Source organism: Micrasema longulum, unplaced genomic scaffold (assembly GCF_059751315.1).
Source record: "Micrasema longulum isolate JH-2025_06_02 unplaced genomic scaffold, ASM5975131v1 h1tg001665l, whole genome shotgun sequence".
Lineage (NCBI taxonomy): Eukaryota > Metazoa > Arthropoda > Insecta > Trichoptera > Brachycentridae > Micrasema > Micrasema longulum.
Genome location: NW_028278844.1, coordinates 370,674 through 392,106, shown reverse-complemented (window position 1 = coordinate 392,106; position 21,433 = coordinate 370,674). Strand labels below are relative to the sequence as shown.

Genomic DNA, 21,433 nt, shown 5'->3' with positions numbered 1-21,433 from the left:
AGGTGAAATGGTTCAGCCGGATGAATCTCACCCACGTGATAAAGGTTTCAGATATTTTACTTCACAAAACTCAACATATGGAAGAGTAAAGGAAATGTGGATGAAATTTAAACACAGGCAGAATTGTAAACGTTACACATAAGCTCGGAAAATGCTTAAACTTTTATATTTCCTTCTGAAAAATGTTTTCCCTCTGTTGCAAAAAAATTGTACCTAATTTATATTTTCGTGTTAAATATCTGTAAATATTTTTGAAAATTGAAACTGATACCGCAGGTGAATGTGGGCGTTACCTTGACCATCACATCTTCATCAGAGCCACTGGAGCCGTCGAGGTCGCTACCGATGATGATGTTCTCCGCCGTGTCGAACTCTCCTCCCGGCCAACACCGCTTCAGGTAAACATCCAGAACGTTCAGCAGAGCTGGCGTCGCCCCCGGCTCTTCGTACAGCTAAACCAATACAACAGACATACCTTTTTTTATTGAACCCTTATCTTGGTAGAACAAAAAAAAACGTTTTTTTTTTACAAAGTTGATGGTTGAATAGGCTTCGGAATATAATATTTTATTTATTTTAATCAAAGTATATTATGAATTGTGATAATACAGTTGAGAATGAAAAATATGGAAAAGCAGTTTTACCTGTATGCTGTTTTACTCATGTTTTAGTTCATTAAAAAAATAGATCATTTTGTCGTAATCGTAGAACAACAACAAATGTGCAAAAAATGCGACGATGACTTTCTTCTATATTTGATCTAGAAAATGTTTTATAAAGGATTTATTTTTCAGGTTTGAAAAATGAAATATACACAATTAACAATGTTTTGAGTATGTCCAAGTTGATGAATTGGCAAGGCTGGAAGCCAAGACAACCCTAATAGGCCCTGAATGGGTCAAAGGTCAAGAAGCAAACTGTAATGCTCTAGCAAAAAATACCGGGCCAGCACCATGCGAAGGAACTGAATTTATTATTTTTTGAAAAAAGCCAAAAGTAGTGGCTAAGTGGCGGCAACTAGTGGCCGCCACTAAGCCACTAGCGGCTGCAATTGGTGGCCGCGTCTATTGGTTTGACGGAGCTTCTAGTGGTCGCGTCTAGTGGCCGCCACCAGTGGTTCAATGTGCGCCATCAAAATAAAACAAAATACAGAAAATGTTCACCTGTAGTCTAGTACTGTCATTGCAGGCCACCATATTGCCGAGTATGTAGTTCAGTCGGACCACCAGCGGCGCCCTCTCCGTATACTTGTCCAGCAACCTCACAATGGACGTCAGCAGTCCCGTCTGCTCGCACAGGACTACGCAGCAGTCGAAGTCCGCTGACAGCACGCTGGCGATGGACACACACAGAATTTGATAGATTGAGCTTATTTATTAATATTATACTTAACACTAGAGTATTTAAACATGAATAACAACGAACGAAGTGGGCGTCCATCTTTGATTAGTGATGAAGTGGTTCTTCAAAGAAGGACGCCCTCTTCGTTTGTTGTCGTGCACAAACCGTCTCACCCATCTCCACGCCATTAAATCATCCACCACATGTTCTCCGTACTCCTCACAGTTCTGTTGATGAATGTGGACTAATTTAATGTTTTTCGCATTAAAGAAACAAATTAGAGACCTTATCTCACAAACGGCGAGATTTCAAATTTGATTAGGCATTTAAAATAAGCACCACGAAGCGTACACAATAACCATCTTACTCAAAATGGCGTCAACTTCTTCTCAACATGTTGGGGTAAGTACCATGCATGCGCGAAACTGCGATCGCATCGTAATGGAAAGAGATACAAACAGAACTTATTTTCTGGATATACCTCATAATACAATAAATATTTTCATAAAAACACGACAATAAAAGGTATTCCTATTTTATAAAATGCGTATTTTTTAAATAACTATCAAATAAATTAAACCTTAATGTCCTGGATACATTAGTCTCCACGTCCAGATCATCAGCAAACAGCTTGACAGCGCGACATAGCTCCGCCATGGCCCCCGTGCTTATGAAGTCTCGCAGGACCGACGGGGACTCCTGGTCCTCGCTGGGGCTGGAGGGTGCCGCGTCCCCATGGCCTGCCATGTTCCTGAGGGCCCCCGTGAGCTGGTATAGCGCGTGGCAGCCCTGCTCGCCCACGGCGCTTGGGTCCTCTAGCCTCTGTGTGTAATCATAATTCACATAATTACAAACTACATATTTATCAATTGATAAAACAAAGAGAGGGTCACTGAGATGCTTTTGTCATGTGGAACGAACAGATGATGAAATAATCTCAAAACGGATTTATACAGAGTGTTTGTACCTGTCACATTCGTAACCGCTATGATCGGTATAAGCTAGAAGACATATTGGCATATTAAAAAAAATAGGTCAAAAACATTTAAAAAAAATTATGTATATTATAAAAAACCAAATGGTTGCTTACTTCTGCAGGGGAGAAGCCGGGAGTGCGGAGGGGGCGTCAGATGCCCCGCACACCGCGCCGCCCGCGCTCCCCTCTCGCACGCATCGAAATCCGAGCAACAAAATGAACAAAACTGACGTAAACATTGTGTAAGTTTAGCATGATTTCAACCATAAAAAGAAATTTCACGTTGAAATACGAATATTTCTATTTTTATCCACATTATTCAATTAAAACATTGACAACGCCACAATGCGATCCGATTTACAATCATTTATTTTACTGTGACTTTGTTAGGTTATAAGAATTTACTTTCATTCATATTCCGCTCCTATTTTATAGGAGTATTTCACTCGTAAATTATTTAATAATTTATTATTATAGTCCTTAAAATATAGCATGATTAGAATGACAGTTGTCAGCAAAAGTGACGACATGACTTTGTATTAACGTCCAAGGAGTGATTTATATTGACACACGAAAAATCATTCGTATCTGGCGGCATGTTATTTTTTTATAATACAATGCTTGACATATAAATCAACATAAATATATAAAATCAGCTTTAAAACTAAAATAAACCTAATTAATGACGTTCTTACAAGCAGGTTACATCATTTTGCGAAAACGTTAAGCTAGGGTTTCCTAGGACAGCGGTGCCCGTATTTTAACGGCCGTAGTGAACGGTGATGCAGTGGACAGCCGTCGTAACGGTGACTAGAGTGTGGTTTTCTAGGAAAACGGTGTTATCAACACCATTTAACACCGTTTTCCTAAGAAACCACTCTCTAGTCGACGTTACGACGGCTGTATACTGCATCACCGTTCACTACGGCCGTTAAAATACGGGCACCGCTGTCCTAGGAAACCCTAGCTTTAGAGATGAGACGAATTGATCAATGTAAATCGATCGAATAAAAAAATAATTCGTTTGATGTTGTTCATAAAAAAAGTATTAATGTCTTATTTTTTTGTGAATAATTGTCTTAAACACACTATAATAGGCTTGTTTTTGCGTTTTTATATCAATTTTCGGAAACAGAGTTTCATGTTTGCATGAAAAAACTGATAAAATCGATTTGATCGGTACATGATCAGTGATCAGAATTTTCTCATCACTATTGATATTGGTTTGACAGCTGTCATTTTAATCAAGCTATATTTTAAGGACTATAGTTTGCTAGTAATCCTACATAATCGATTCATTATGATTACGATAATCAGTTACACTTGACACCGATCAATTTCAACAGAATTCACTTGTTTATTATAAGCTTTGCACGTAATGGCATAGTAGAAAATTCAAACCTGAATTTACAATACATAATGATAATATTATAAAACGAAAATTACCAAGTTTCAATACAGGGCAAAAGCGTATAATATTCCTACGGAATAATGAAAAAAAAAGTTTTTAGAAAAGATAACGCATCCAGTGATTAAATCGAAAAACTAGCGATATATTTAATGCCATCTCTAAAACGGGGATTCCTTAACCCGGCCGAGAGGGTCGCGAGTCGCGACGCTAGCCCCATCTTGCGGTTGTTGTAAGAAATAATATTACGTAACATTTTGACTTGAGACAGTTCGTTTCGTTGTTGGGGTTTGAAGGTGGAAAGGGAATTATTGTGAGCTTTATTCTTTCGTTTTTAACATTTTATTTTAATTTCTACTGTTTTTAGCACAATACGTGCAAAGCCTATAACAAACCAGTGAATTTTGTTCAAATTGACCGGTGTCAATTGATTATCATAATAATAAAGACACAATTATGTAGGATTACCGGCAAATTAGTAATAAATAATTTATAAGTGATATATTATACATACATGTTATAAGTGAAATACTCCTCTAAAATATATGTGGAATATGAATGAAAGTAAAATCTTATAACCTAACACTGTCACAGTGAAAAAATATTTGTAAATCGGATCGCATTGTGCCGTTGTTAATGTTTCAATTGAATAGTGTGGATGAAAAGTTAAATATTCGTAAATAAACGTGAAGTTTATTTTTATTATGGAAATCGTGCTAAATTCACAGAATATTTACGTCAGTTTTGTTCATTTTGTTGCTCGGATTTCGAAGCGGGCGGCGCGGTGTGCGGCGCATCTGACTTCCCCCTCCACACTCCGAGTTACTCCCCTGCAGAAGTAAGCAACCATTTGTTTTTTTTTTAAATACTCTTTTACTGTGCCAATATGTCTTCTTGCTCATACTGATCATCGTGGTTTCGGATGTGACAGGGTTTGACAAACAACAAGTGGTGCATTTAAATCATGATAATGCACAACTTGTCTATTCGTAGCATTCATGAAAGAGGATGCAAAGTGTTTTTAGTGGTTAACTAAAAATTCTGATTTTGATGTTATCCAGTTGTAGTAATTACCCAACGATATTATGTTATAATGTCAACAAGGCTGAGTCTAGATTCAAAATGGATGGTCACACACACACACACATTTACTTGCAAACACTTGTAATGTGAACCTTACACTTGCTATTAAATAACCTTACCATTTACTGTGTGAAATAACAGTCAATTTATTAATTGTGTATGCAGGTAATTGGAAAAGTTCCATATTAAAATTTGGTAAGGTATCCAAAAGAAATATAGCTCAAAATATAGTTTGATAGTGTCCTAACAAGACGAAACGCGTCACATATATTTTATTTTGGATACCTTAACAAATTGGACAATTAATAAGACAAGATTGATCGAAAGATTAGTTTGACTATACCGCCTGGTTGAACATCTTGAGGTGTAGCGCCATCAGGGGTAGGGCTCCGATGGGCTTCATCCTCTCTAGCAGCGTGGGGCTCATCCCCAGGAACTTGAGTGCGCCGTAGCCGTACACCAGACACTCCGCGTCCTGCAGCGGCTCCGCGCTGCCCAGCCCCACCATGAAGAGTTCTGATAATCACCGACACATGTATACACTCTCTGACCGACTCGTACGAACAGTATCAAGGCAATTGTAAAATGTTTCCATTCATACAAAGAATATCTAGAACTCCACGGAAAAGTTCTGAAGACTTTGGGCCAATTGCACAAAAAAGTTAAAAGCTAAATAACTATAACATTTTTGTCAAAAGAGACTCCCTACCAGAAATCACAGTCCAAAAAATTGCCTACAACACAAGAGGTCTCGGGTTCGATTCCCGATATGGTTGACATGAAATATTTATTTAAAAAAGTGTTTTTACACTAAAATATTGCATAGTCCCCTGGCCTGGCACCTGAAGCGTAAGACTGATCACCTTACCTTAATGCAACGAAAATTATCCAGATACGCTGCAATTGGTGCACTAATGCAGTGCCCTATGGACCATTCAGTGCGGAAAGGGAATGAAGATGAACAAAAAAATAGTAAATATATGGACCTAATTACCAATTATAATAATGAACAAATTATAGATTTTACACTTACATTAAAATTATCGTGGATAAAGAAAGAGAAAAAAACAAAAAAATAATACGAAAAAAATAAGTATAGGTATATAATAAAAAGAAGACACAATAAGTGCCGATTAGCTGATATAAAAAAAATGGAACTCCTTTTAACTTTCAACCTTGAATTTCAACTTCAACAAATAATTGTTGAACACTTACATTTGTATAGGAATTAAAAGATAATTTGAAATGTTTAGTTACGCAAATTAATAAACCACATCTTCTAGACTTCTTGTTTTAATATAACGATCAAGACTATATATATTATAGTTATGGAAACTAAGTTCTGACGACTTAATGTTTTTATCTAGCCATAGTGTTTCTATAAGAATCACTATATCATAAATTAGTGCAGAAATTTTGGTCGCTAGTAAATCCAATTTTGTTCTCATACCTCAAACATTTTGATAATACAGATTTAATTCGTTTTTTGGATGGGTATTGACAATTCTGTGTGAGAAGTTTATTATACCTTACTGGATAAAACAACCTATTCATTTCGATGAGAACTAAAAACAATAATTTACTTTAAACTTTTTTTTTGTCTAAATTTATTGCAGCAAAGACGGAAAATATTTTTGAGAGGGGATATGGAAGTCTAGGCATATACAGGTCAAAATAAGCCATATTACCTTCTCAAAAATGTTTTCCCTCTCTGTTGCAATAAACTTAGATTTAAATAACTCCCTAGGGAGGAAATCCAGCTTATCTATTAACATTTGGAGATACTCAAAACTTCTTCTTCTTCTTCCTTTCCATATCCGCTCTTAAGTGGAGCACGTGGACATCACCAGTTGCCTCCAGGAGACCCTATCGCCAGCCGGCACTCTCGCCTCCTCTCACGCCATACTCAAAACATTGTTGATGAATTATTTTGTGCTGTAACTGGCCCAATAGTAAACAGAGGGAGATATTGTTCAATTAAAAGTGGAAAACATACCCAGAGTGTTATCCACGAAGAAAAGATGATCATTTTTATCATTTCTGGCAACTTTGAAAATCAGTTTGCAAATTCCTGATAAATTACTGCCGGTTACTCGAAGCTGTAAAAAATACACTCTTGTACTACAATAGTATTATGATATTTATTTAAAAATTGGCTCACATAAACAAAAAGAAATAATACGAAACAACAGTAGGGTTGAAGGTGTATTTTATTTTATGTCGATTGCTTTAATACTCAATGTACTTTTTAACTACAGTAAAACCTCGTTTTTACGTTTTCCCGCTTTTTATGCCGGAATGTTAAAATCCCATTTTTTTTCATACATTCTCATTCAAATATCCACCAAGTGTCTAATTTTGACATTTTACTAAATTGTGACATGCAGTTGACGCATGTTTAGGAAGAATAAAGTCTGTAAATCAATAAATTACGATGAAGAAAGTTTAAAAATTTGGCAATAGAAAATTGGAAAGAAGATATTTAAACAGTTATCATAAAAGTGTGAAACATTTTTGCCGCGATGTAAATGACAGAAGAAATTCTGTGGTGCCATACTAAAAAAAGTGAAACCATATAAATAAAATTTAGAGGAAAAACCATTGTACGTATTTTATGCAAATTCAATTTTTTTTAAATTTTATTTAAACATGTTTTTTTAAATTCAATAAATAAAACACATTATAGTCTTGATCAAAAAATACAAAATATTTTTAATGAAATCATAGATAAATATTAATCCCCAACTAAGGCACTTTTTACCATTTTTCTGCAGTATACTTAGTATAGTCTAGTACAATAAATATATTTTTATGTAATTTCATTTTTTCCGTACATTTTTCATTTTCTCACTTTAGTGTTTTCCTCAGTTTTACACTTTTTTGTTACTCCCTAGAAAAACGTAAAACATGTGTTTTACTGTAAATATTGTAAGAGTCCTCGGGGCGTTTATAAATAAATAAATAATGTTTGTACTGTGTAAATGCGCTGGTATTTTTTTTTTAGTAAAAGACTTTTCAAAATAATAAACAAGAATAATATATCGTCGGTGAGACTGCAATACCGCGTAATTATAAATTAATTGTTTGGCAGGGGATCCTTAAAAGCATTCTATTAATATATTACTCACGATTTTAACCAACCTAAAACACCGTTGGAGTATCAGAAAAACTATCATTATTTAGAGTAAAAATAGCAATAAATAAAAACTAACGGCCCTTAGATAACTCCCAGTAATATTGAGTGGATATCCAGTTTTTACCTGAAACTATGGCCATCTTTCTTTGAAATAATCAACATTACGTCTGATTGTCTAGTCGGAATTAATGAAAAAATACGACATTCAATGTGGCAATCGTCGATTGGGCCTTTTAGAATACGGAGCCGTTTTGCAATTTAGCTAGCCAATATGTATTCCAACTTAAATGACAATCGGGCTTCAACATATGTAATAATTCCTGCAAATGTTAGTAATAAACAACGTTACTTACAGATAAAACAATGCGAGCAATGGCCATCAACAATCTTTCATTAGAGCTCTCTACATATTTGTAGAGTGTCTTCAGTATAAATGCCTTGTGGTCCCGCTCTATGCTCTGCCACGAGCCCTCCGTCTCTAGAGCGATATACAACGTCTTCATATCCAGTATTATGTTCTCATCATTGCTCCGCTTGGGTCCCCCTTCGTTGAGTTTGTTCAGGATGATGGAGGATTCCTTCGAGCGCTCCTGAGGCTTTGGATATTGTACGAAGGATGTCTTGTAGATTCTCGGCGTAACTTCGGCGCTGGTTAGCTCCGAGGAAGGTATCTGGAAGGCTATTTTCATCGGGTTGAACTTCACAGAATCTAGAAAAATATAAACTACTTACAAAAAAAAATCTTTTGACTGACAACCTTTTCTTATACTGTCAACCAAGCAAAGAAGCCATGGATTTAAACTATCACTCTACCTGTCAGTCTAATTCATACCATCATCGTCATTTCTGTCCTGCACCTTATGGCTTATAGAGCAGAGTGTAGAGTGTATCTTGATCATTCTTGTTACATGATCAGTTCTTGCTTGTAAGATTATCAGGCCTATGCTGGAAATGTCAGTCCAGGGACTATGAATGAAGTGACAAAAATCACTTTCAAGCAAGCACCCTTTGCTTTGATTTCAATATATTTAATTATTTAATTGTTTTGAGGTGACTTTTGGGTTTAGAAATCAATATTGCAAAAACCCATGTATGTACTGTGTGTACTGTGTAATACTTTGTGCCCTGATGCTCAAATTCCCCTGGCTCTGTCAAACCAAATCGGATATTTACTCAGTGAAAACCAAATGCCGCCTATATTACCCCCCCATAACACCTATTCTCCCCAGCGGATGCGAATCGTGGCACCTCACCCTAGTGGGCCCTAGCCCAAAACAGCAAAATTCTAATTTCTTACAGTAGTATGGAGTGAGTTTACAGAAACCATATCTCAATTATCATTTCAATTATGTTTTTATATTATTTTCTATTGACGTTGTGTATATTTGTTTATGTATGCAACTAAATTTGTATAATTTATTTCTGATTATTTTTCCTAATCCAAAAGGAAATATCTCTACATGAGAGAGTGCGGGTATTATCCTCGGCTCTATCCGACCGAGTTTCTCCAGGGTATGCTCGGCTACAACAGTTGAGAGACTAGAAGGAATGTATATTTAACTACACATTTTTATCGATTGTATTGTATTGTCGATAATTCTTGAATATGATGAGCATTGGTTCGTATGTTCCTGATAATTACCTAAGACAGCGTCACCATAGATTGTTTTATATTCCGATATACAGGCGCACCCTGCCGTTGGAAGGGCCACCGCTGTGCTGAACAACATCGCTCTGGATGTTGATCTGTTCCATGTATCCGAAGGGGTTTTCCGGAGCAGGATTCTCTTACTACTTTGACATGAGTCTCTTTCATGTACTTTTTTTTTATTTTAATATATACGTATTGAATGTATGTTTGTAATGTATATGTTATTTTTAAATAAATGGATTGATTTGAGTTATTATAATTGAATTAACTTTACTATGTATTTTTTATTGTTAATTATTATGGCTCAAATACGGGCACAGCCTAAAAAGTCTTAATAAGTTCATAAACATGAGTGCAATTTCGAATGAATAAATAAATATCGAGATAGTAGAAAAGTTTGAAATCCGCCTCGATACATACCGATAAAGATAGCATTGTAATCACCCCCCTGGAGCATGCTGTAATATACATATAAGTAGCATTATCTTATCACCAAAGCTTTTTGAAACCACTTTGAAATAAAACAGCAAAATATTCGCAACATATTTTGCGTCAAACTTCATAACCTCTTTCATCTGTCCTGATAGTGGCGAATCAGCAGCGAATCAACAATGATAAATAATCACAAATGTCAACTTACCGCTATCATCCTCTCTCGCTTGCTCATTGTGGAAATTTTCCATTATCTGAAAATCATCGGAGCTTTTGTAATCATCTCTCGTCATGCTGGAACTGTGTTTATTGATTTTTTCCGTAAACAGAATGTCCACTTGGGCGTCTTCGCTCTTGGACTTGAAGTCGCTGAAGAGCCGCCTCTTGTTGAATATGTCGAGAGTGATGGCCTGCGGTTGCGAAGGAAAGTCGGCGCCGTCGATGCGCTCCTTGGAGCCGTTGCTGGACCTCGCCTCCGTAGATTTAGATGAAGAAGGAGTGTACATGCTTTCCGCGGATGCGCAAATTTCCTCTCTCTCTTCGGATACTAAAAAGAAAACACATTTCAGTTAGAATACAGCGATGCGAATGTTGGTGGATGCAGAAAACGAGGAAGACCCAAAAGACATCCAAATTCAACAAACACTTCATCAAATCATGAGAAGATGTATGAATGTAGAGGAAGTAAGGCCTGTATGCAAAGACAGAGTGATATAGCATTCTTTCCTCACTGGGAAACGGCGTAACGATTTGTTAGTTTAGTTTAAATTAATAAAAAGATTGGTTAGTACATACAATCACCATCATCATCATCATTCCTTTTCATACATTATCGTGCATAGGGCACTGCATTTGTTCATCAATCGCAGCGTCCGCTTTCTTATTTGGAACAGTCTCGGTACTGGGAGATGGCTCTCAGCCCTCCAAAAGGGTTACCCCGTGGAGGTTTGACTAAGCCGCAAGCAGCCGCTTTCATGCATTTTGAAAAAGCTAATGTACCTACTTAGACTTAGCCAGCCTTCTGAGATTAGTCTTTCGGGCAGGCGGCAAACGGCCGGGATTTCGTGAGCAATGGTGTAGGGGATTTTAGAGCTGTCGATTAATGGAATTATTGACGTATACTCTCCATAATCTATTTACTATGCAATGGGTATCGCAAATCCGTCTAACTTCTTGACTCTAGATTCTGCCTCTTTTGGGTTTCCCTGCGATTGCCTTTACTACTTTCATCTCTGACGTTCTGAGCAGATATTTGGTTTTTCTACTTGGTTTTTCGTATTTTTTCTCTATCTATCCTCGCCTCTGTGTATACACCATGATTTAGTCTGACACACGTTTTGTCTATCCGAATTATTTTTCCAATATTCATGTGTTCATTGTACGACATTTCCAGATGTTTACTAACTGAGATGGATGTGTTCTCATCATCACCATGGCAGCATCATCTGCATGGCATGTGATGTTAATGACCTTATCTATCTTGGTGGATTCACTACTTTTTTTTATTCTTAAAATCGTTTTTTTGTGTATATTTATTCTACTTGTGTAAGAAAAGGTTTTAGGCGTATATATTGTTGTTGTATATTTAGTTATAAAGGTGCTAAACTTGATTGTTTCTTTGTTGTTCTCAATATGTGTTATTTTCTAAATGCTAATATTATTTACGTCCCGAATTGAGTTATTGTAACTCCTGGGAATGTAATCTAACGTATTTTACTTGTAAAATACTTTGAGTTATATGATTTATAAATAAAAATTAAGTAAATAAAAATTCTTGCCGGGAATTTAAATAATGAGTTGCATAATACTCACTAGGCAATTATTATGAATGCACGCTTTTGCTTGAGCCCATCCGTACTTAACTTGCTAGGTAGTTTTATAAACCATTACTATGACGCAGGTGCTAGAGCATAATCTTGACACCACATGTTTTTCCCTTTGCCCAAGTCCAGTACGGTCATAAATCTCATCCGAATGTCAAATTGTGTTAATAATTATTATTTTCACGTAATTAGCTCATCGCTGAACCCGAACCTCTGTACAAATTGCTTAAATAAAATAAATAATGTAAATTTTCTATGTTTCTTTTTCGGGTGATGCCGAGTGTGTTGGGTTTGTTCCGACGTTTCGGTCACTATTGCAGGAGCCATCTTCAGGATAAACTTGAGTGTTTTGTAAAAAAAAAACATGTGTTTAAGTACTAGTAATTGGTACCGTGTCGCAGTCGGCAGTAGGCACATTGTTATTAGTTTTTTTAGTGTGTAGTGCTGGGACCATGTTGAGTTTAATTTAAGCCCGTCGTCTTTGTTTATGTTATTTGGGTGTCTGTGTATTTCAATTACCTCTTTTATTATTCGTGCACTGTAATTACTGGGTTTATGTAAAAATTTTGGTTCGAAGGCGAAAAAAAAGGTCCGGTGTCTACAAAGTGTTTCGCTATTGCGGATTTGTCCGGGTGCCCAAGTTTACACGATCTTTTGTGTTCGTCAATCCCTTTTCTTTGCTGTGCGCCCTGTTTTGTCCTATGTAAACTTTATCACATCCTTGGCAACCTAGTTTATAAACAGCTTCCGTTTCCAGGGGATTCTTATCTTTTGGGTTTAATAAATGGTTCTTTATTTTTCCCATAGTCCGAAGCGTTGTTCCAATATTATGTTTCTTCAGCACTTTGGAAACGTCGGAACAAATTCAACATACGGTATCACCCAAAAAAGAAACATAACAGTGACTGTGAAAACCTTCGCACCTATTTAATGAAAATTGTGTTTGTTATAGAACTAAAAATGTCTAAAAACTCAAGGTATAGACCTTAATTTTTTAGACATTTTTAAGGCTGTAGTCGGTCTTTTGAATCGTACGATTTGCCACCAAATGCGAAAAATATACCGTTTCAAGTTTCAAGACGAAGCAAGTAAAAAAATATCCATTAACATTGTATAGTCGTCAATTTCTTACGTACTCTTCCATACTTCATTTGCGAAAATGAGAAAGACAGAGATAGACAGAGTTTTTGCGTGATGCGTGGTAAAATGTATAAATAGCACTGCTGACTTCTGTATTCGTATTGTTGATTTCTGGCTTCTGGGTCATTATGCAAGCAAGGATATTTACTGTCTATGTTACATCTTGCTTTACATATGAATGTATCTTGAATATTGTTTATTATTTGTCAAATTAATATATACTTACAGCTGTGCAAAGAAAATGGAGATTTAAGTTGTCCCGGTGATTTCCTCTGGTGTAGCGGCTTAGCCAGCCCATTGAGACACGGAAGTTTAAACTTGGCTCCGTTCCCCGAGGAGTTATCAACCTCCCGCTCCAAGTCCATCTGAAGACTCTTGGTTCTGCGGGCGGCATCCCCTCTCTTCTTGCGGGTGCCGGGAATCTCCGGTTTCTCGTCGATGTTGTCCAGCAAGAGATGCTTGAAGACGCCTTCGTCCAGACTGGAGCTTAGTGCCGTCGGCATCGGAGACAGCTGGACGCGTTTGACGGAGGGAGCTGTTGACATTAAGCTGTCTGTGCTTTGGAGTTGAAGATAGCGCAAACTGAAATCAACAGTCGGAATAATCGACGTGCGTGCATGAGAAGATGTATGAATGTGAAGGAAGCAAAGGAAGTGTGCCAGGACAGAGTGGTGTGGCGTTCTATCCTCTCTGCCTACCCCTCTGGGGAAATGGCGTGATGGTTAGTTAGTTAGTTAGTTAGAAATCAACAGGTTAAAATGAATAAATAATAGCAGATTCAAATAAGTTTTTCTGGAGGAGTTATCAAAATTATAATTTATTTTAACAGCGAGGAAAAACATTTTTATTTGGGCATTTCCGAGGCATTTGATCTGTCATTAGGTACTTTAAATGGTATGGCCGCTGTGCTTCACCTCCTTTATTCACCCGATCTTGCCCCATGGGACTTCTTTTTTTATCATTTTTATTGGTGTACCAGTACAATACCCTATGCAACAGATTTTACCAGGGAGTGGGAGACTATTTCTCACTTCCTCATCCAGCGGAGCGCTATCCGACAAATCACGGCTACGATTATCAGGTTCTGCCTGGGACGGTGCAGGAAGAGTTGACGATCTACGCAGATGGCAGTCTCTTGGACGGCAAAGTGGGTACAGCTTTTGTACCTTACGGTGCCGTCAGAGAGCTGCCGTCGAGAAAAATGAAACTCTGTGATTTCTGCTACGTGTTTTAAGCGGAATTCTTTGCGATCAGAGAGGGATTCTCTGATTATGTTTTGAAGAAGCCACCTAACAGATGGAAGAAAATAACGATCCTAACAGATTGCAAATCGGGTGTCCATGCAATAACTGACCGAAATTCGGTCAACCCTATTGTAATGGACATCAGAACAGATATCCAGAAGCTAGGGAGGCTATGCTCAAGAAGACGGCCCCCGATTTCACTGATTCTGCTCAGCTTTGCCAAAAGGAAAATAAGAAGCAGAACCTTTTAACTCTGGAACGATCGTTATTTGAGTGAGACTACCGGAAGTATAACTAAAAAAAAATCCCTGCCATTTTCCATGCCTATGATTTCAGGAGAAGGGAGAATGCAGAATGCTGGCTACGAACTCACCCAAATGCTTACGAGTCATGATGGGTTCATGAGCTACCTGCATCCCTTCAAGCTCTCCGAGATCGACACTTGTCCATGCGACAATGAAACTCCTCAAGATGTCCCTCACCTAATGATGCATTGTCCCTTTTTCAGCTTTCAGAGACAACAGCTGGAGGCGTGATGCATAAGCCTGGGTGAAGATCTACGCGACATCCCATCGGTGATAGGTAATAAAGAACTTTCACGAGAGGTAGTATACATGGTCAAAATTGTGCAAACCAATGTAGGGAACAAAATGCCGAACACTCTTCTAGTGAAACGGAAGTCCTGTTGACTGCTGTAAGTAACTTTCTCTCCACATGAGCAAACGCTGAGAAGTTTCTGATTGGCCGACTCAAGAATATCCTTCCTGATACAAAAAACTTAGCTAAAATTTAAAGTAATTTAACTGCAGAAAAATCATTTTTAAAAAATATAAACCTAGTATATTATAAGCAGGGTAAAAAAAGAATGCAACTCCCATTTATAAAAATGCCCTATGCACCATAAGGTGCGAAAAGGGAATGATGACGATGATGAATAAACAATTCCATAAGGAATTTCTAATGCACATAAAACAAGAAAGAAAAAGAAGACATAAAAAATGAACCAGTCACCTGACTGCGCTGGGCGGCCGACTGGGCTTGCCGGCCTTCCCGAAAAGGGTCCTGCTGCGGTCTCGGGGGGTGAAGGGCCGCTGGGTGACGAGGGGCCGCGGTGCTCCGGGCACTCCGCCCCCGCTGCTCTCCGCATTTCCTAGACAGTAAAAAATTATATATTTTACATGCACTTATTTTTAAATCAGTATTTGAACTAATATACCACAAAAAAACGGCATTGAGTGATTTAGTTTTTATCATTTTGGTAAAAGTACCACATAAAGATATGTTTAATGTTTTGAGTACTTAAGTCTAAATAATTGTAGTGTATACTGAAATTTCAACCTTCTGAAGATTTCAAATAAAGGGTTTTTCAATAAGAACGGGCAGAATTTGAAATGAAATAAAACAAGTTGTGTGTGAGGTATTCACGAAATTCTTTTTTATTTGAATGGCCCATAAATATGCACCATTAAATGTGAAATATGACATCGTTTAAATGCCCGCCTCGGCTTCTTACAGTGGCACGGGCCCGAGTGGTCCAATTTTCAATGACTCTTCCCCGTAGATCCGGCTGTATTTGAGCAAAGGCCTGTGTTTCGTTCACCTTAGGGCGTCGGTCGACTGTGGTTTATTTGCATAGACCTGTGACTTCAAGAAGCCCCACAAGAAAAAGTCTAGTGGGGTCAAATCGCATGACCTTGGTGGCCAATTCAGATCACCCCTGCGAGAGATAACTTTACCCTCAAATCGCTCATGCAGAATGTCAATCGTGGCGTCCGCTGTGTGGCACGTAGCGCCGTTTTGCTGGAACCACATGTTGTCTAGGTCCATACGGTTCAATTTGGGACATAATAAATTGGTTATCATCGTTCTGTAGCGCTTGCCGTTGACGGTGACCGCCTCGCCAACGTCGTTTTCGAAAAAGTACGGACCAATGACGCCGCCGGCCCAAAATCCACACCAAACGGTAACTTTTTGAGGATGCATTATCACCTGGTGAACCTCGCGTGGGTTAGTGTCGTCCCACGTACGACTATTTTGCTTGTTAACACAGCCATTCATCCAAAAATGCGCCTCGTCGCTAAAAATGATTTTTCGTCAAAAATTGGGGTCGTCTCTTAAACGGTTCGAAGCCCAGTCAGCGAACAAACGGCGTTGTCTATGGTCATGAACTTTGAGCTCCTGGGTCAGTTGGGTTGTACGGGTGTAGGCCGAAGTCCCGATGCAATATTCGCCAAGTTGAAGACTGCGAAAGGCCGAGTTCTTGTGCACGGCGAGGAATCGACTGCCTCGGGTTCTGCTGTACACTTTCACGGACAGCGGCGATGTTTTCGGCTGATCTTACGTTCCTTGAACGTACGGGTGTTGGCTGATTGATTACCGAACCGGTTGTCTCAAATTTGGCTACCAAACGTTAAAGAGTTGACTGTGAAGGGCCACCACGTCTACCGTAAAATGGGCGCAATGCGCGCAACGTTTGCACTAACGAACACTCATTTTGATAATAAAATTTAATCATTTGAACGTGCTGTTCAATTGTGTAACTTGCCATGGTGATTTGGCATAAGTAATTGAATAATAAAAAAAATATTTTACAGATGTCGCCAAAACAAAATGGCCGCCACGGGCCGTCAAAATCTTCCCGCGCTATTTGAAAAACCCTTTAGAAAATAATATGTCAAAATAAGATGTTTTGAAGAAGGGCACTATTCCTTTAAAAGACAAAGCATTTAAAACACCTAAAATATGTCATTAGCTGTATTAATCTGCATTGATACTCATGTGGGAGTCAAAGTCCAGTAATCGGTGACACATACTTGTACTACACGATTTCACCTGAAATATTGAGCAATGACCGAAAAAGCAATTCAGCATTTTATATTGAATTCAATACATCATATTCTGCAAGTGCAACAGTATTGCACATAAGACATTCGCGCACATAAGAGCAACGTCCTGGAGTACATTAATTTCATTCCCGCCATGAAGACATGAAATACAAAGGAATGCGGCCTATAAAGAGACCACAGAGCTTGGTAATGTAAGTCAGCCCAACCAAGTAGTGATCATTGCCATTATGCTTGCACTCTTGTACCCCTAAATACCCCTTGGAACATAAATTTAATTTCTTCTGTCAATCTCCAACTGGGGTAGGAGCTCCAATCCTAACAGCAAGCAAAATCCTACATTCTAATTGCGGCGTATCTGGATCAAATTTATTACATGAAAGGTAAGATGATCGGTCTTACATCTCACTGGGCCCAAAACAGAAAAATTATGAGCTTTGAGAGTAAATGTATCAGAAAAATCTCGGGTGTGCGGTGGGGTGGTGTGACTTTGTAAGGATTAAGAGAACGGACGCAGAAAACTACGGCGACAACTGTCATCAAGCGGAGGTGATACTGAGCTGTTGGCTGGGCCATATACTGCGGATACCTCCTGGGAGCCTTTACCTTGCTAGCCTACTTTACAAGGCATCAGGTTCTCAACGTCCTGCACGTCCGCTGCCGACTGTTCGTCGGCAGCTTATGTCAGAGCTACGGGACGTGGACCTGATGGCAACCGACAGAGACGCCTGGAGGCTCTTTGTGAACACCATATGCTCCAACTAGGGAGCGGACATGAAATGATGATAAAACATTCAACATTGCGCATACCACAGAACATCTATATAATAGTATCTAAGTTTTAAAAGGTGCTTTGTTTTTCAAACTTCTACAAGCCATAAAATTGAGACAGGCATGAAACAAATTACAAAGAGTGTAATCATACGAGAAATGTCATAAAAGTATTGAAATTACCAATATGAAAATGAGCTCTGGCTTCTCTGATGATCTCGGCGCTGGTTTTGTATTTAGAAGGGGGAGCGTAGAACGGCATAGAGCCGTTCCCATCTTTCTGTCCTTTTCTCATTCTCTACAGTTGACCGCTAATTACTTCAATATTAACTTATCTGGAATGAATTTCAGAATATCCAATCATTGCATATTGTGATAATCAATTACAGCAAATTATTAAATTGTTAAGACTCGTATTTTGATATACATACTTGAAGAAATCCTTACATTACTCGACATTACTTTTTTTATAAACCATTACGCCGTTTACTCATAGGGCTAGGCAGAGGATAGACCATCACACCACTCTGTCTTTACATACAGACCTCGCTTCCTATACATGCAAACATCTCATGCAGACATGCCGATTATTTTACTTTTAACATGTATCCACAGTCCACAGTGATATTGTGCAACCGTGCATATGTGAAAATATTGAGCTATATGTGTATTTAGGTTTAACATTTTAGGTTGTGTATTTAGGTTTTCGGCGGCCTCCGTGGTGTAGTGGTCAAGACGCTTGACTCACGCACGGAAGGTTCCGGGTTCGATTCCCGGTGAGAACACAAAAATTAAAATGTGATTTTTCTCAAGCCTGGGTTCTCTGTGATGTAATTCACCACTGTAATTAGGCCTCCTGGCCTGTTGTGGTGCAAAAAAAAAAATGTAACAATAGATTTTAATTTTTAATGGAATATACATTTAAAAAAATTGTGTATGCGATTAAGAGCAATAAGTAATAGAATGTACATACTAAAATATGATGTCCCTGTTAATACTTTACGAACTTTTTATTTATCTCTCTCAGAATTAATTATACGATATGCTGTAACTTCGTGTAGCTCAATCACAAATAACTATCGACGTGCTTAAAAACATGCTTAGCATTTGAGCTATCACAATGAACAATAATGAACATGCTTGAGTTATCGCAGTCATAAGTCAATGCATGTGTAATCTTTAAGTCAACGCTCGTGTCGGCTTGTTTTTTGTTTTCCTCCTAAATAAATACAGTTCATTGGCGAAAAATCGGCGTTTACTATAAAAAAGAATACAATATTTTGCATTTGCAAAAAAGTAAGGTGTATCTAATACAAAAAAGTGTAAATTAAATTACAATTACTATGGCGACTGCTTTTATTGACATTTGGCTTGCCAACCGCTGGCTATGCAATAAATAGTATGATAAATAATAAATAAATAAAAATAGTAGTTTTGGAATATTTTCCATATTTACACCAGTGAAATTCAAATATGTGATTGCGCAGCAGGATTATATGTCGCGAAACATAAATATTTTGTCATTTTATATTAAGTGTTCACGGATGTTCCATTGTGATATACTTTCATTCTTGTTTTTCCAATTCCATCGCTGCTATACATAAGGATCGGCATCAGGACTCCACCGCAAACTGCTAATTTCATTTCCTGTGACAAACATTTATTTACCGAGGTGGATTTCAGTGCACCGTTCACCCTATTCCTGGCCCTCAACCTCCTTTCGATATCTTCCTGAGTAATTAATTCGGTCTTCATTATTCTCCTCATATGTACGAGATATCTTTGTGAATAAACTTAATAAATCAATCTTAATCAAAGCATCAGCTTACTAATTTATAAAAAATTCTTTTGCTAATTGAAACATAAATTATTTATTAATCTACTAAATTATTAAATTAAATATTGTAGCATATAATATTGTTCGTATTTTATTGAATTATTTTGAAAATCAATTCGTAAATTGTATTATAAAATTAAAATTTTTAGATAACAATGAATTTTGCTGTACCATGTATTATTAAATAATTTATCTGAATTATGTTTTATTAATATTTATAAATCTATCTTTCTATTGATTTTAGTACACAAGGGTCCCGACTTAACACGGAGTTTACTAGCAAATCGGGACATGAAAATTAATAATTGTGTTAACAATGCGAATGTTGATGGATGCAGAAAACGAAAAAGACCGAGAATGACAAGGCACAACTAAATCAAAATGAAGATGGACATGTCAAAAGTAATTGGTACATGAAATACAAAAGTAATTGGGGATGAGTAACATGAAAAGTTGTATAAATGTAGTGGAAGCGAGGTCTGTATCCAAAGACAGAGCGATTGGTGTTGATATGACAGAGAAAAGAAAAAATAGATTGCTATTTTTTCTGACCGACTATTAAGTCGGCTTGCAAGCATGAGAAGATTTATTTATTTATTTATTAACGGACATTGTCCATTTATGTAAGATGTATGAATGTAGTAAAAACGAGATCTAAATGCTATGTTTTAATGCGTCTCAGAAGGATAATATGATAGAGATTAATTATTTGAATTTATTTCAAATAACATTTTTGTTGAAATTACGGGTAAAAAAAAAACAATATTTACAAATAAACCTAAATTAAAGGCCAATTATAGTTTTCTATGTATTACTCCGCATCATTCCACTTAAAAAATATATATATAAATATATATATATAAGAAAAACAATGTAACCGACGACAATGTAGGCGATTACGCTAGCTCACACCACTGTCAGAGCTATAGGCAAAACAGCGTTACCGCCACTATCTTAAAAGCGGAAGGTATTTAAACTATTTGGCTGTCATTTCAGTATTGGCATTTACCAACCATTATAAATCCAATTTACTGAATTATTAAAAAATATATTTATGGAACAAAAAAAAAAACTTCTGCACAATTCACCATTTGTCGCTTTTGTTGTTCTGCCGATTATGGCTCGATATTTATTGAGAAAATACATTTGTGTTCTAATATTATCACTTTTTTAATATCTATTGTATTCTTCCAGTAGCCTTTATCAAAATTTAAATAAAATGTATACCCACTCACAGGCAATGCCTTTGTGGTTTTTTTTTGTATTTATGTAATAGCGTATTTTGTATTTGTAACTTATGTATACATATTGTAAAGTGCAAATAAATAAAAGACTGATGAAAGTGGTGCTCTATCCTCTCTGCCTACCTCTACGAGGGAACGGCGTGGTTTGTTTGAAAAAAGAAAAATCCGTTATTTGTCTAGAATTTAATAGTAAAAAATGTTAAAATGTACATTTGGCTGGAGACTTTCTCATTAAAATAAATAAATGAATTTTGTAACTAACTTCTCCCAATACCCACAGATTTACAAATTCCACTGCATCAAATTCCCACACACACCAATAACAACAATAATTACAATTTCAACATCAAATGATTACAAAAGACACTTACATCTTTCCGCGCTTTGACTTCTGGAGAACAAAAAAAAACAGTAACAAAAAATTACAGTGCTATTTAAGATAATTTACAGTACATTTTGGTACGATTTTCGCGATGGTTAGATGATCTTGGGATCCATTGTGAC

The 21,433-nt window shown here is 37.2% G+C and overlaps 1 protein-coding gene across 1 annotated transcript in view; it reads right to left on the bottom strand.

Annotated features, from left to right (window-relative positions):
* Positions 1-21,433, bottom strand: part of LOC148274399 (armadillo repeat-containing protein 2) — a 28,929-nt gene extending 7,496 nt beyond the window's left edge. Inside the window, exons 1-11 of the mRNA XM_088237203.1 lie at positions 21,301-21,433; positions 18,032-18,183; positions 15,246-15,384; positions 13,217-13,572; positions 10,236-10,574; positions 8,298-8,653; positions 6,805-6,907; positions 5,152-5,324; positions 1,922-2,163; positions 1,164-1,332; positions 294-452 (exon numbers count right to left, since the gene is read on the bottom strand). Coding sequence (XP_088093329.1) covers positions 294-452; positions 1,164-1,332; positions 1,922-2,163; positions 5,152-5,324; positions 6,805-6,907; positions 8,298-8,653; positions 10,236-10,574; positions 13,217-13,572; positions 15,246-15,384; positions 18,032-18,143 — 2,148 coding nt within the window. The 5' untranslated portion in view covers positions 18,144-18,183; positions 21,301-21,433. The remainder of the gene's footprint in view (positions 1-293; positions 453-1,163; positions 1,333-1,921; positions 2,164-5,151; positions 5,325-6,804; positions 6,908-8,297; positions 8,654-10,235; positions 10,575-13,216; positions 13,573-15,245; positions 15,385-18,031; positions 18,184-21,300) is intronic.